Consider the following 14,929-nt stretch of genomic DNA (forward strand, 5'->3'; position numbering starts at 1 on the left):
GGACAGGGAACGCAGGCTTCCAAAGAGAAAGTAAAGCCGGCCGCAGAGAAGGGCACGGGGACAGCCTCAAACGTCTCAGCAGCAACGCTGGGTGCTAGGTGACAGTGGGGCAGAACCAGAAGGAAAATAACTTCCAACCCATGATCCGCTAACCTAGCCACACTGCGAAGCAAACGTGAGCGCAAGCACACTTCAGAGAGGCGAGGGCGTAGGGCACCCTCCTCCTGTGCGTCCATCGAACGAGAGACCAAACCAAGAAAAAGCACCACTGCTGCGGTCAGTGGCCCCCGAGGACGCCCTCGTACGCGTCGGGCCCTGTTCCAAGAGCTCCACATGTGCCTTGGCGCTGCCGGCCGTGGCGCCGCCAGAGGTAGCCATGTGGTCTGGGGCAACTGATTTTAAGCTCTCTGAGCCTGCTTCCTCGTCAGCAAAACCGGGATAATAAGTAAGAGTAACCACTCGCAGGTGCCACAGCGACCCAAGGAATCTGCCTGAGGTAAGAGACGGACAGGTGGGGGAGCGGGACGCCATCAGCATGTGGCCCCAGCGGCAGCCACGCCCTAGGACATGCTATCGGCCCGGAGGGGAGCAGGAGGGGTAGCACTTGCTCAAAGGGAAGGATAAGGTGAAGTGACAGAGCATTCGGAAAACTGTCCTGGGATATGTACAGCCCATCGGGGGTACATTTGGGTAAAAAGTGAGATACAGGGAAGACTACTTGAGTGAGAAAATAAGGCAACTATCACTTGCAGAAAAAATAAAGAAATGTGGTCACTTGCTGGTTCTGGGAAAGCAGCAGTCGCACAGCCATCATAACGTGACTCACTAAGTGAGGTGATATGAAGTAATGACGGGCCACCCTGGGAAGGGGATGAAGTTCACTCCTCACCCACGTGGTGTGCAGCCACCAAGACGGCCCCCGATCCCACCTCCTAGCATCTGTGCCCTTGCATGATCCCGCCGAGTACAGGATTAAAAGACACAATCAGACATAAGAGACAGGATGTCACTTCCAAGATTAGGGTACAAAGAGACTCGGCCATCTCGCCCAGCTAATGGAAGCCGCTGTCATGACATGAGCTGCCTGATGGAGAGGCCCACGTGGCAGGAAACTGAGGGAGCCTCTGGACAGAGGCAGAAGGAAGTGAATTCTGCAAGCGAGCACGAGGGAGCCTGGAAGCGGACCCTCCTCAGCTGAGATCTCAGAGGGGACCAGAGGCTTGGCTGACGTCTCAATTTCCACCTCGTGACAAACCCCGAGCAGAGGAGCCCGCCAAGCCACACCTGGACTTGTGGCCCCTGGACACCACAAGACGATAAATGTTGGTTATTTCAAGCCACTAAGTTTGGGGGCAATGTGTCCTGTTGCAGTAAATAAATAATGTACTGACCGTAATGGGAAGTCACTGGACAGTACCCCGAGTGGACTGACCACAGCATGCGCTGCGGGGACACAAGGAAGTCAGGCCCCAGGAAAAGGGAACACCAGTCTGCTGCTGACCACGTGGCACTCTCTGACTTTCTAAGCACGTGCAAGTGTTACTCTGTTTAAAGGCATCAGGAATAAAGGTGAGAAGAACAACAAACTAACTGTCCGGCGGGAGAAGTCGGACCCTACAATCACAGGAGAAGAGGACACACACCAAGACGTCACCAAGTGTTACCTCTGAAAGCTGAGAACACGGACAGCTCTGATCACCTTCACGCTGCCTTATGTTTCCGTACACTTATAGTTTTATCCGTGTATTTCTTTTACACTTAGAAAACATGATAAATAGCATTAAGATGGTAAAACAAAAGAAACAAAACCCTACAACCAAAATGCAATTTGAAGAAGTTCCAAGAACGGAGAGAACATGGACAGGCGTGTTGCATGCAAGTGACCAGGACGTGCCATGAAGGTAACTTTGTTAGGAAGAGGAGAGACCCAGGCGGTGCAGGCCTTCAAGTCAGGACACACACCAAGAGAGCAGCGACCTTCCCTGAGCCTCTCTCTGAGCATTCGGCCCAGCCAGCCCTCAACGGACTCTGGTCACCAGGCCAGTCATGGAAGGTACCACGCCAAGGCTCGAAGAGCTGGCCAAAACAGCAGCTAGCAACACTACCTCTGCTCCACACTGACGCCCACACCCCCTGCCCTGCACTGCTGTTTCCCAAGTAAGATAAACATCTGGTTTGATTTCTAAACGCTCACACTGAAACCTGGGATTCGTTCGTGCAGGTTTGACTCTGACGAGGAAACAGGCTCTCGTTACACAAGAATCTCTTGGGGAATCGATTAAGGTCAGAATCGCACAAATACCCTTAAGGGAAAAATTAGAACTCGTACTGGAAATCTGAGGGCAACCTGAATGCAAAGCGGAAAAACTAACCTGAAATGTCCAGTATTGGACCTACACAGTAGCTGGGATCAAGTCCAGTGACAACTGCACAAGATTAAACTCTGTCAGTCTTTTGCTAACTGGTTCCTCTGACCTATCAGGAAGCTGTTTTAAGACCGCGTGAGACGTGGCAGTCACCGCGTTTCTGTGGAGTGCTCCATCTCTCACCTCCCCTAGGTTAGGTACCAGAGGCAGGCAAAGCCCAGGCCCTCTGAGTGATGTGCACAACAGCATCTGTGCCCTCGTCAGGGCGGTTCTGAGTTCTCACCAAGTTCTCAAAGGAGCCTATGACCGGAGACGGTTAGGGCTCAGTGCATCATGGGCTCCAGCCAGCCATCTCCCACCAGACAGGTGCCCGGGGGATGCCGTCCAGACACACTGGGGAAGACGTGACCCTTGCTTCTGAGCCTCCCATGTTCTTTCAAAACCACTTCAGGTGTTTGCAAGGGTCCAGTGATGTCGGGGAGTGAGTCAAAGCAAGAGAATGACAGAGGTGAACACATGCGGTGATGGTCACTCACCTTTACACACACGTTGACAGAAATCGTTTGGTTCCCTTTGCTGCTGAGCGCATTGAACAGCGCGAGTGTCTGAATCCCACCAGCACCACTGCATGTGTCATCCCAGTCGTTACCTCCCATGAACTTGACCTTTAACCAATTTGCTAGAATTCTGTGAATAAAAGAAAACAACACTTGAAGAATCTAATTCTAACTCTGAACAATAAAGATTTTCAGGACCAGAAGTCAGAAAGAGAAACACCACACAGGTGTAGGTCCACAGACACGACCCTCACGGTGAGGCGGCTCTGGACAGAGCTCTCCCGGGCTATCTACTCGGGGAGGAGGAAGGCTCACTCGTGAAGCTGCTTCCTGCGAGTGTGGGTTAAGATCCTAGAGCAACTGAGAAGATTCTGAGCAGCAGAAAGCTCCTTAGAGTTTAAAGCATATGCGTTTTACAGAATCAAATTCTCATTAAGAATTCTGAGGATGTGTACTTCCTAACGAAATTAGCAAATCAGAAAACATCTTTTAAGAAATGAACATTTTAATACTTTTAAAACACCACAACCCTCACCTTCACTTAGCTGTGTGACTTTTCTTTTCCCTTAACCTGCATGTGTTCCTGCTTAAGAAACAACAGATTCAGGGAACTTAGTACCCTCATACTCGCTGACAGAAATGTGAAACGGTGCGGCCGCCGTGGAAAGCAGCCTGGCAGACCTTCAGACTGAAACACGGAGTTCCCAGACAACGCGGTAATCCCGCACCCTGGTATGGAACCAAGAAGACAGACGTCCACACAGGCACTGAAACCCAAAGGTTCGCAGCAGCGCTAGTCACAATCACCAAGCAGCAGAAGCAGCCCAGATGTGCCCAGCAACTGATGAACAGATGAAATGTGACAGGTCACGCCATGGCATGTTATTCAGCCACAAAAAGGAACGGAGGGCTGACACATTCATTACAACACGAATGGACCTAGAGAACATGGACGGTGAGTGAAGACATGTCATAGCTACCATATCCTGTAGGGTTCCAGACAGGCAAACACATAGGGACGGAAAGCAGAGAGGCGGCTGCCAGGGGGCTGGGGTGAAGAAGGATGGAGAGCGGCTGCTAATACACATGGGGGTTTCTTTTTGAAGTGAAAAATCGTTCTGCAGTTAAGACAGTGTGATGAGTGTCAACTCTGCGAAAATACTAAAAATCGGTAAAATGGACACTTTAAATGGGTGCAATTTACGACAATGAAGCTACTAAAAAAAAAAAGTAACATGTTTTGTAGTTGCTTTAAGAGTATGGTTTCTGAAAACGATTTGGTTACAGGAAATGATGCTACGTGAATTTTTTGGACTTCTTTTTTAAAATGCCCAAGTGTCTTCCTAAGGAGGAAAAAATGGAACTACAGCACACCATACTGTCTTCCCCAAGACGTTAAAATTAAGCACGTTCTAATCGATGTACCTTAGATGGCTTTAAATATCTACGCTTAAATGCTTTCACAGAGACTATCGCCAAGTTCGCAGAATAAAGTTTTTAATAAAGTGCCAACTTCAAATCGCCAACAAAACAGACTGCAAGTATAAGCACCAAAACATAAACCTACATGTCGGGGTTCCCACCACACACGAGAGGAACACACAGCTCTGACACCGTGGCCGGCCCCTGTGTCACGGGAGAAGCCACTGCACCTCCCCAGGCTGCTTTCTCAGCAATGAACCCCCCCAGAGGGAAAGCCTCCCTGACCTGCCAGGCCTCCCCGGGGACTGCTCCTCTCCGTCAGCAGGCAACACCAGCACCAGCTTCCAAAAGACACGCTCCCGCCCGCCAGGCAGGTGCTCGGCCACGAGGGATGGCAGGTCCAGGGGCGCCCACGCCGCATCGCTAGAGGGACAGAGCAGGGCGGGTGAGTCGGCACGCGGGCCCCGGGCAGGAGCAGCACGCGCGGGGATGGGGTGGGCGTGTGACAGACCTCAGCAGCTGCTGCTGGAAGTGCTGGACCTTCATCTGGTGCACCGTCCTGTTCCGTAGCCACCGTAACCTGGAAGGAGGGGAGGAGGTGCTGTGCCCACAAGGCCACTGCGTGCCCGCAGAAGCACTGTGCTGAGCGCACCGATGTTCCCAGTGGAACGTAGTCGGTGCGTGAGTGTCTCCGGCGGAAAACGCTTAGGAGCCCACAAAGCGTCGTCTCCCAGTGAAGGAGCGGGCTGGCCCGAGGGCCTGATCATTCCCGGCACCAAGCAACTGTCTGCTCTGTGCCAGTCGTGGGGGAGCAGCGTGGGGAGACAGAAGCCTGCCCCTCAGAACACACGCCTGTCCGCGGGGGGCCTCTCAAGGGTGGTCAAGGAAGGTGATACGTGAGCCAAGGCCAGAAGGAAACGAAGGGACAGCATGACAGCTCCTGGGGGAGAGGCAGAGGCGGCCACGCCAAGGCAGAGGTGTGCCCTGTGTGTGTAGGGGCGGTGTACAAGGAACGCGGGGGGTGGTGGGCTCCATGCGAGGACTCGGGGAGCCGCCCAGGGTTGTCACCCAGAGATGGCAGGTGACCTGGTGAGGACACCGGGGTTAGGGGGTCAAGGGCGGTGGCCGGCAGAGCTCCAGGAAGACTGGGTTCACCGTGGGGCTGGGAATGGCACGAGCATCCAGAGCGAGGGAGGGGCCACAGCATGAAGGGCAGACCCGAGAGCCAGGGGCGGGGCACAGGCAGAAGAGAGACGGGCAGCCGCAACTCCAGGAGGAGGCTGGGCTGCTGCCAAGGCTGTGAGGCTCAGAGAGAAGCCTGCACACTGCCCGCACGGCACTTCCAAGGCAACTCAGGGCCACCGGCCGCCCCAGTGCCAAGGGCAAGACCGGGACCTGTGGGATCCAGGCCAACCCCAGCTGGTTAGAACCGGATGAAACCCTGGAGGTGGATCTCAGAGAGGACGTCCCGTGACAGCCTAGGGCGGGACGAAGCATGCGCAAGACCCAAACAGCACGTTGCCATGGCCCCTCCATGTCACCTTCTTCCGGGCCCCTCTTGAGGAGTGATACAGGCAAGGGCTGAAGAGAGATGCCAAACCCCACACAGCCAGCACTGGACAGCTCAAATCAGGACCTGGGCTGGGCCCTGAGGAGCTGAACGCGCTTGGGGTGGCCGCGAGGAGTGGCGGGGGTGCCTGGGAGACGGGAGACTGCAGGCTAGGGGGAGGGGCACACCGAAACAGTGCTACAGAAGACAGGCTGCCGTGGCAGCGGGGGCGGGAGGAGCAACAGAGACGCGGGGGGACCCGGAGGCAGAGGCACAGGCAGTGGGAGTGAGGCCACAAGGACCACCGTCTCCACTGTCTCCAGTGAGAATGGACGTGGCATGTCCTTAAACCACGGGGCCCGGGGGAAACGGGATCCTGAGCAAAATTCGACAGCCAGGACCCCGAGTGTTTTGAGGGGAGAAGGCACACGAATGAAAGCAGGCAGAGCGACCACACGTGCAGGCCGCAGGGAAGGTGGCCCGTGCGCGCCCGCCCCGCTGACCTGGTGCAGGAGATGCCCACTTTCCCCGCGTGGCCCAGGTCCAGGAGGCCCTTGGCCAGGTTCTCCTCGGCAATGGGACACTCTGCGCTGGGTGCCAGTGCCCTGAGCTGGTTGTTCACGTCCACACAGCAGGGCGCCGCAGGGAAGGCCCGCATCTGGCGCCTCAGCTTCTTGCGGGCTGTGACGCCTTCCTTCCACCTGGAGGGCACAGCATGTCATCACTGGGTGTGTTCAAAGTTCACCCCAGAGACAAACGCAAACACATGCTCCAGCACCATTAACGTGGGGAACACGCTTTTCGGCAACGTGTTTAGTGTTTTTCAGCAGCAGTTCTCAAACTGAGAGAAGAGTCAGAAAAAGTTTAAAAACAAAAGAACAAAAATTCAGGCTTGGGAAGGCCTGACAGCAAATGAGGGGTGGGGGCCTCAAGACAGCTGAACGTCACTGCTTGTGCTGACCAGTGCCTGGAGGCCAGTCTGGTGCTATGAGTTCAAGTTCAAGGTACGAATGCTCTCTGACCCAGCAAACACGACCGCCGGGAGCCTGGCTCCAGACACGGGTGCACTGAGTGGACCAGGACGGTCACCACAGCACTCTCTGTCACAGCTAAAGAAAGGAGGCCACACCCAAGTCCACCAGCAGGCCAGGAGGGCCGCTGCGGCGCCACGCCAGCGGCCGAGCGAGCCTCCACCTCGCCTCAGATGGAGGAAAGAGGCTGAGCGCAGAGGGGTGGCACACTCCCAGCGGAGCTAAGCACACGGGAGAGGAGGGAGGTGGCCAGGGCGCACACGGGCGGCGGCCCTTCTGGGCAGGAAGCGGCGTCCCGTGGAACCCACACTCACTGCTCACTGCTCCTTCTCACACGGTTGCCACCGGTCAGAACACGACTGCTCATTTCCCACTGACTGGGAACCGAGTCGGCACACGACACACACAACACACACACGCCGTTTACAGACCAACGACTCAGACACCACATCCTTCCACCCAGTGGAGAAACAGTGGCTGTGACCAGCACTGGGACGCCTGTGGGCCCTGCTCAGACACATGTCCTCACTCCCAAAGGGGGCCCTATGCCGAGTGTGAGTTCATGACGCTCCCTCCTCGGGGTCATACTATTTATTATATGCGCATCCCAAACCGTCTTTTGAATGTGCTCTGCCCATATTTCCCTGAGAACTGCTTTCTTTGTTATAAGTTGCGTCTCGGACATTTATCCTAGGTGCGCACAGCTGTGACGCGTCTGGCTTGTTCTTGGCCACCTCCCTGTGTCTAGCACAGGGGTTAACAACAGAAAATAATCTATAAACATTGCGGAAATACAGAACCACCCCTCCCATCTCATTCCTTACTCGTCCCTCAGTTTGTGTCTTTCAGGAAGAACCGTGTGACGTGTGTGCACGCGTAACCAAATGTTTCTGAGAGTAGCACCCTCGTGAAAGACCCGAGGGCCCGGACGCGTCTGTGAGGACGCGGGACTCACCGCCGGAGGTATCTGCAGTAGCACCGCAGCTCCTGCAGAGTCCCCTTCGCCGTCTGGAACACCTCCTCCCGCAGAAACAAGTCCACCAGCTGCGCGCAGACGTCCTCAGAACAACGGGCCACGCGGGCCCTCTGGTCTGTCTCCACTGCGCTCCTAGGGGACGGGGCGATCAGCATGGGGGCCACTGCACCCAAGGCTCCCCCCGAGGGCTCGCCTTGAAAGCATAGGAGTCTACAGCCTTTACAGTGAAACGAAGTCACATCTCTGCTGCAAGAGCAGCTCAGGGTTTTCATTTTACTTAACGTACAGACGCCTGGGAAGAATCGCCAGGCAACAGACTTAACGGAGGAAGAAACAGGGCTCCAGGGCGCTGGTCTCAGGTCCAGCGGGGCCCCTGTAATGAGCCCATAAATAAACCTTCATCTGACTAAAGTGGTGAGAAGTTATAGTTTTTAAATGACCATTAAGGCCACTGCAGTGTCTTCTCATCAGCAATGTCTGCTGTTTGCAATTAGGAGTGTCTCAAGTGCAGGACAGGGGGCAGCCTGTGGTCATGCAGTGGTGGCCCTCAGACCAGTGCCTAAGAGAGTGCCACAGAGCCCTATCAGCCAAGGGAACAAAGAGGACTTCATCAAATGCATTTCATCATGAAATCAAAGTAGCTGATGTGGCAAAACCCACTTCCAACAGCCACTGTCTGGGATGGAATCCCCCCGGGCTGAGGCCAGGCCCAGGCCCCTGGAACCAAGGGCAACGGCAGGCGTCCCGCATGTCAGTGAGTCCTGGGCTCACGTGCCTCCTAGCACCTCCCAAGATGAATGGACGTGTGTCCACTACATGTGAAGTCTCTCTCCCAGTAAACACGGAAACAAGTCCTATGTCACAGAGTCGGAAAGGAGCTAATTCAGCACGACTCCCACCTCCCAGCTCCACGCCCACCTGCACCGGGAGCTGGGATGGGTCTCGAGAGGTCTGGCACCTTCGAGCCATCCAGGGGAGCTCAGGCACCCGCGTGGACCCCCCTGCACCATGGCACCTTTCTGCCCTGGAGCTCGGCATTGAAATCAGTTCAGTTCTGAAGTGAGCTGGCTCCGAGTGATCTTTGAACACACGAAACAAGAGGAAGGCCCTTCCGGCTGAGGCAAACTAAGGTACGGAACCAAGTGTGCAGACAACCAATACGTCATTCTAAAGGCGCACCCCCACACCCAGGGCAGCACCCCGCAGGAGGACGAGAGGGAGAGCGAGGCCCCTCCCGAGCCATCTGGCCCAGGACCATGTCAGGGTGTCCGGCTTCCCGGAAAAACATGCTCCGTGTCACGTGCCGGCGGCCCCCACCCTGCCCCCCGCTCTGCGGGCCTCGGCGCTCACGGCGCCCACTCACATCCACTCCCGGGAGCACGTCTCCCTCACGCACTCCATCACCACCAGCTCCGCCAGCTCCGCGGCCAGGCCCTGGCTCAGCTGGCTCAACACCAGCTCTCTCTCCTGTTTCAACCTACGGGTTCAAGAAATGAAGCACAAGGGTGATGTTTAAGAGTAAAAATAAGTGGCATCACACTCCGTGACCTCACAAGTGGGGACCTGAGCTGTGCTGCCTGAGTCAGCGGGCCTGACCCTCTGGTCCCACCAGACAGGCCACACGGCCGCCCCGCTCCAGCGCCCGACCCTCACCCCGGCTGGGGAGTGGCTGCTGCTCACAAGTGGGGGTGGCCTCAGGACCCCCGCTTGCTCCCTGGGCCACAGGGTCTGAGGGTGCTAGGATGCGGACAACAGCAAGAGCGTGCCGGCCCGCCCGATGGTGCAAGGACGAGACACACTCACCTCTGCTCTTCGGCCCGGCGCCTCTCCTCCTCCCGTCGCCCCCTTTCCTCGGTCACTTCTTCGGTCGCCACGTGCCTCGACAGGCACACAGTGGCCGCCGTTAGCAGCTCCTCCACAGCAGCGGCGGAGACACTGGGCAGAGCGAACAAGAGCGCGTTCTCAGGGCAGTGAAGCCCCAGCAAACCGCACCGGCAAGAAACGCGCTCTCTGGCTTTTAGCATAAAATTAAACCCATGGTTAGAAACATACACTCTATCGAAGCAGACTCACGAAGAGACAGAAAACCCGCAGACCTGGAGCTGGTGAGAAGCGGCTCGACATCTGAAACCCTCCCAACTAAAAGCCAGTGACCGGGTGGCTTCACTGATAAATTCTACCGATCGCTTAAAGCAGCACTAACACCAATCCCTCTCAGAGTCTTCAAAAAATACTGAACGGGAAGGAACACTTCCCAACACTGCTGTGAAGCCAGGACCGCCCCGATCCGATACCGAGACCAAAGGCCCTACGAGAAAATGACACCAAAATGAAGCAGGGGTCAACCTTGAACAACACAGGTTTGAACTGCACAGGGCCACTTACACGTGGATTTTTCAATAAACGGCTTATTGAATCCATACGTTTTGCATCTGCGGATTCCCAACTGCAGAAGGAAAACAGTATTTCTGCACTCCTACTCGTGGATGGAAACACTGGTTTCGATCTGAGGTTGCTTGAATCTGCGGATGCGAATGGCTGACTGTAAAGTCTCTGGGGAATCACCAGTTACGCGAGCATTTCTGACTGCGTGGTGGTCGCTGCCCCTGACCCCCGTGCTGTTCGAGGGTCAGCGGCGCGTGAGAGGGTTACACGCCTGCTGCATGAGAGTGGCCCTGGACCGCGAGGTGAGCCCACGAAGGAAAAGCAATGCAGCGGCCACTCTAAGAGGGTCAGGGAGGACCCACGGGCTCATCTCAACTGATGCAGAGGGACATCTGACAGAATTCGACACCACTCATGATAAAAAATGCGCGACCAACTGGGAACAGAAGGGAGCGTCCTCGGCATGGGAGCACGCCCACAGCCGACACGGGCAGCGGCGAAAGGCGGAAAGCGTTCCTGTAAGGTCAGGAACCAGACGACGATGCCCACTTGTGCACTTCATTCAGCACCACACTGGAAGTTATAGCCAGAACCATTAGATAAGGAAATAAAAACATCCGAATTGGAAAGAAGAAAACTATATACGTTCACAGATGATACCCTCTTATATATATAAAATACTAAGTAATCACTCAACATTTATTAGAATTTGTAAGCGAGTTCAAGCAAACATGGAATATAAGGATCAATACCCAAAATTCAAGGACATCTCTATACACTAGCATTGAATATTGTGAAAACGAAATTAAGAAAATTTCACTTACAACAGCAATAAACATAATAAGGTGAAGACTAAACTTAACCAAGGAAATAAAAGACTTGTATAATGAAAACTATAAAACATTGCTGGAAAAATTAAGGATGAACTAAACAAATGAAAAGACATCCCACGTTCATGGATTGGAAGACAGTATGATATCAATACTGCCCAAAGCAATCTATAGATTCGATGCAATCACTATCCAAATCCTAAGAACATTTTTTGCAAAAACAGAAAAACCCTTCCTTAAATTCATATGCAATTTCAAGGGACCTCAAATAGCAAAACGAAGTCGAAAAAGAGAAACAAAGTTCAAGGCCTCACACTTCGCGATTTCAAAACTTACTACCACTTACTACCAAGACACAGTAATCGAAAGTGTGGTACGGGCATGAAACAGACACGAAGACCAACGCACCAGAACAGGGAGCCCAGAAGTAAACCCTCACGGCGGTGGCCAATGGGTTTTTAACAAAGGTACCAAGACCACTCAATGAGGAAATGACGATCTTTTTAACAATTGGTACTGGGAAAACTGGACGCCCGCATGTAAAATAATAATGTTGAACCCTTTGGGAAAATCTTCAAAACATTGGTTTGGCAAAGATTTCTCACATATGGCACCATGGCACAAACAACAAAAGGAAAAATAAAATGGACTAAAAAAGTTTTTTAAAACATTTAAAACTTTTGTGCATTGACAGACATTCTCAAGAGTGGAGAGACGATCCACAGAATAGGAAAAAATATCTGCAAATCATCTATCTGATAAGGAATTAATACCCAGAATATAAAGGAATTACAACTCAACAAAAACACAATTCGAAAATGGACAAAGGACTTGAATACACATTTCTTCAAAGAAGACACACAAATGGCCAATCAGTACATGAAATAAGATGCTCAACATCAGTCATTATGGAACGGCAAATCAAAACTACAATGAGATATCACTTCACATCCATTATGATGGTCATTACCAAAAAAACATAGAAGATACTATGTGTTGGCAAGGATGTAGAGAAACTGGAACCCTTGTGCATTGCTGGTGAGAATATAAAATGGTGTACCCACTGGGGAAAACAGTTTGGCGGTTTCTCAAAAAATTAAAATAGATTACATGATCCAGCCATTCAATGCCAGCCATTCAACACCCGTGAGAACTGAAAGCAGAGACTCAGTTATCTCTAAGCCCATGTTTGCAGCAGCAGAATTCACAACAGCCAAAAGGTGGAAGTACCAAAGTGTCAACGAACAGATGAATTTAAAAATGTAGGATGTGCATGCGTGTGTATATTTAACAGAGTACTACTTAGCCGTAAAAAAGGAGCGGAATGCTAATATGTGCTACAACAGATGAGCCTTGAAGGCATTTTTGTGTCTGGGAAAAAAGGCACAAAAGGACAAATACTGCTATGAATCCACTTAGATGAGGTACCTACAAGAGAAAAATTCACGAAGATTAAAGTAGAATAGAAGTTACCAGGTATTGGGGAAAGAGATGAATGGGAAATTATGGTTCAGTGGCTACAGTTTCTGTTTGGAATGATGAGCAAGTTCTGGAAATAGACAGTGGTGATAAACACACAGCACTGTCAATGTACTCAGTGCCACTGAATCGTATATTCAAAATTAGTTAAAATGGTAAATTCTGTTATACGTATTTTACCACGATAAAAAAAATGAAGTCCATAGAAATCACATTCATTTTTAGTTCCAGCAAAGAGTACATACATAACTCCAATATAAAAAAATGAATCAAATCTATCGAAAAGACTGATCCTTTCATGTAATCTACATTTATAGAGATAAACTAACTAACTATTGTGTCATTTTACAAGTACTAGGACTTTTTAAGTCCTTTAGAAAGTCCGATTTATTAAAGTTATTAGATTTTAATCACCTTTACAATCGTTGCTTAAGAGCTTAGAAAGATTTTGACTATTACATTTATTAAGATTGAGTGTCTGGAGTATAGAATCAGACATAAGGTTTGTCAATGTACTTTGAAACGTCTCAGGAAATTTCATCATGGTATAAAATGCAAATCGGTATAAAATGTTTAAAGGGATTTAACATGTCAAATCAATGAAACGAAACTTAATCCAAAAGTATTTTTAATAGAGTACGAACTAATTTTTACTTTACTTGATTTTGGAGTCATGTTTAAAGTTTACAGAAAAATAGGTTTTAATTTACAACTTTAATAAACTTAACGTTGCTCAAAAAGTAGACACACAGGAACTACGTGCCAATGACAAACAAGGTCAGGACGCAAGGAATGACACCCGCCCTGACCAGGACCCACGTTGGCACCCACGAGGCTTGGGTCTCTGGCGAAGACCGAAGGCAGCCTTGCGAGTGGAAGTGCCCGGCGGCGGGCGGCGGGGCAGAAGGCCACTTACCCTAGCGCTGCGGTGGCGAAGGCCGCCCCGGCGGCACCGACCTCCTCGCAGTCCGCTTGAAGCACCTCCTGAATGAGCTCATCCACCACCTCTGCCAGGTCCTAGGGAGAGGCCCAAGGGGCTCAGGCGAGCCAGCAAGGACACCGCCTCGGCCTGCACCGAGCTTATGACCACGTGGCCTGGCTCCGCGCCTAAGGGCACTGGAGGGCGTCACAGAGCCACCGACTTCTCCCAGGACACCCCGTCCAGGACAGAAATCCTGTCTAGACCCTGTCACTGGACACCGTTTGAATGACCCTCACACAGGGTTGACTATGCTCCTTCTAGAAAGGGTCCGGCTAACAGACTGGAGGACCCTTCTGCAGAGCACAGACAAGCGTGCCGCCTGCTCCGGGGCGACCGTTCAGGCCGCCAGTGTCTGCGGCCATGCTTCACCGTCCACCTCAGTGCTCCTGGGACCCCTGGCTGGGGCTGTGCCTAGTGCCCGTCCAAGCGGTAAGCAGTGAGACCGAGTCCCACAAGCCATGTGGTGGACAGGCCCTGCTCAACCCCAGGGACACGCCTGTCAGTGGGCACGTGGTGCTCCGCGTGCTCCCCACGTCCCTAGTCAATACATCCCCGGCTTCGAAGAGCATGTCGTGGGGGCGCCGGGTGGCACTGGGATGGGACAGTCACAGTCACATCTGCACTGGAAGCACCTGACGCAGGGCAGCACTTACTTCGCCGACTGCAATGGGTCCGTAAAAACCCTTCAGCTCGTCCTCCCGAGTTTCGACTAGGACTTTTCAGAGACAAGGGCGACACGCTAGAGACCCGCGCGTCGTCCCTGCCCTCGGAGCCTCGGGCTCCTTGTGTGAGACACAGGCTTGAGCCTGCAGGCCAGGTCCCAGACTGAGACCTGCCATAGCTGGCTCAGAACGTTCTAGAGCACACGCACAACCCCATTGGTGGGCCCGCTCCGCAGACGCGGGCACCCTGCACACGACGCGCCCTTCGGAGGCCGGCCTGCAGACCTCACCTCGTCGGAGTACGTGGGCACCGGCTGAGCAGGAAGCAGCTCGGGGGGCATGGAGGGCGGCCCGGGGGGCGGGAAGAGGCCGCGCACGGCGCAGGGGGCTAGGACCGGGAGGTGAGGCGGGGCGGCGGGTGCCGGCAGAGGCTGTGGGAGGAGGGCCGGCGGGGGCGCATCCACCTCTGCACCATACTCCTCTCCTCTGTCCCCACCTGCAAGGCAACGGGCAAAGTGGCACGGAGGACAGCCTCCGCCCCCCACAGGGACCCTACGGCTGGCCGTGGTCCGTGAGAACAAGCACCACGACGTCAGGGAGCCTCTCCAAGATGGCCTCAGGGCTATGGCCGCGTGCTGAGCCGACACGCACACGTGGACCCAGGCCGAGACCTGTGCTCCGGCTCCCGAG

General features: G+C 53.3%; 1 protein-coding gene across 3 annotated transcripts in view; it reads right to left on the reverse strand.

The window, feature by feature from the left end:
* MCM3AP (minichromosome maintenance complex component 3 associated protein) overlaps window positions 1–14,929 on the reverse strand; it is a 38,563-nt gene that overhangs the window by 9,806 nt on the left and 13,828 nt on the right. For all 3 annotated transcript variants that reach the window (XM_039879777.1, XM_039879776.1, XM_039879779.1), the window contains 9 exons: window positions 14,530–14,735; window positions 13,512–13,612; window positions 9,705–9,836; window positions 9,265–9,378; window positions 7,881–8,033; window positions 6,398–6,595; window positions 4,857–4,925; window positions 4,631–4,768; window positions 2,903–3,053 (listed from right to left, as the gene is read on the reverse strand). In XM_039879777.1, the coding sequence (XP_039735711.1) occupies window positions 2,903–3,053; window positions 4,631–4,768; window positions 4,857–4,925; window positions 6,398–6,595; window positions 7,881–8,033; window positions 9,265–9,378; window positions 9,705–9,836; window positions 13,512–13,612; window positions 14,530–14,735 (1,262 nt within the window). The remainder of the gene's footprint in view (window positions 1–2,902; window positions 3,054–4,630; window positions 4,769–4,856; window positions 4,926–6,397; window positions 6,596–7,880; window positions 8,034–9,264; window positions 9,379–9,704; window positions 9,837–13,511; window positions 13,613–14,529; window positions 14,736–14,929) is intronic.

This window comes from Pteropus medius, unplaced genomic scaffold (genome assembly GCF_902729225.1).
Source record: "Pteropus medius unplaced genomic scaffold, Ma_sr-lr_union100, whole genome shotgun sequence".
Taxonomy (NCBI): domain Eukaryota; kingdom Metazoa; phylum Chordata; class Mammalia; order Chiroptera; family Pteropodidae; genus Pteropus; species Pteropus medius.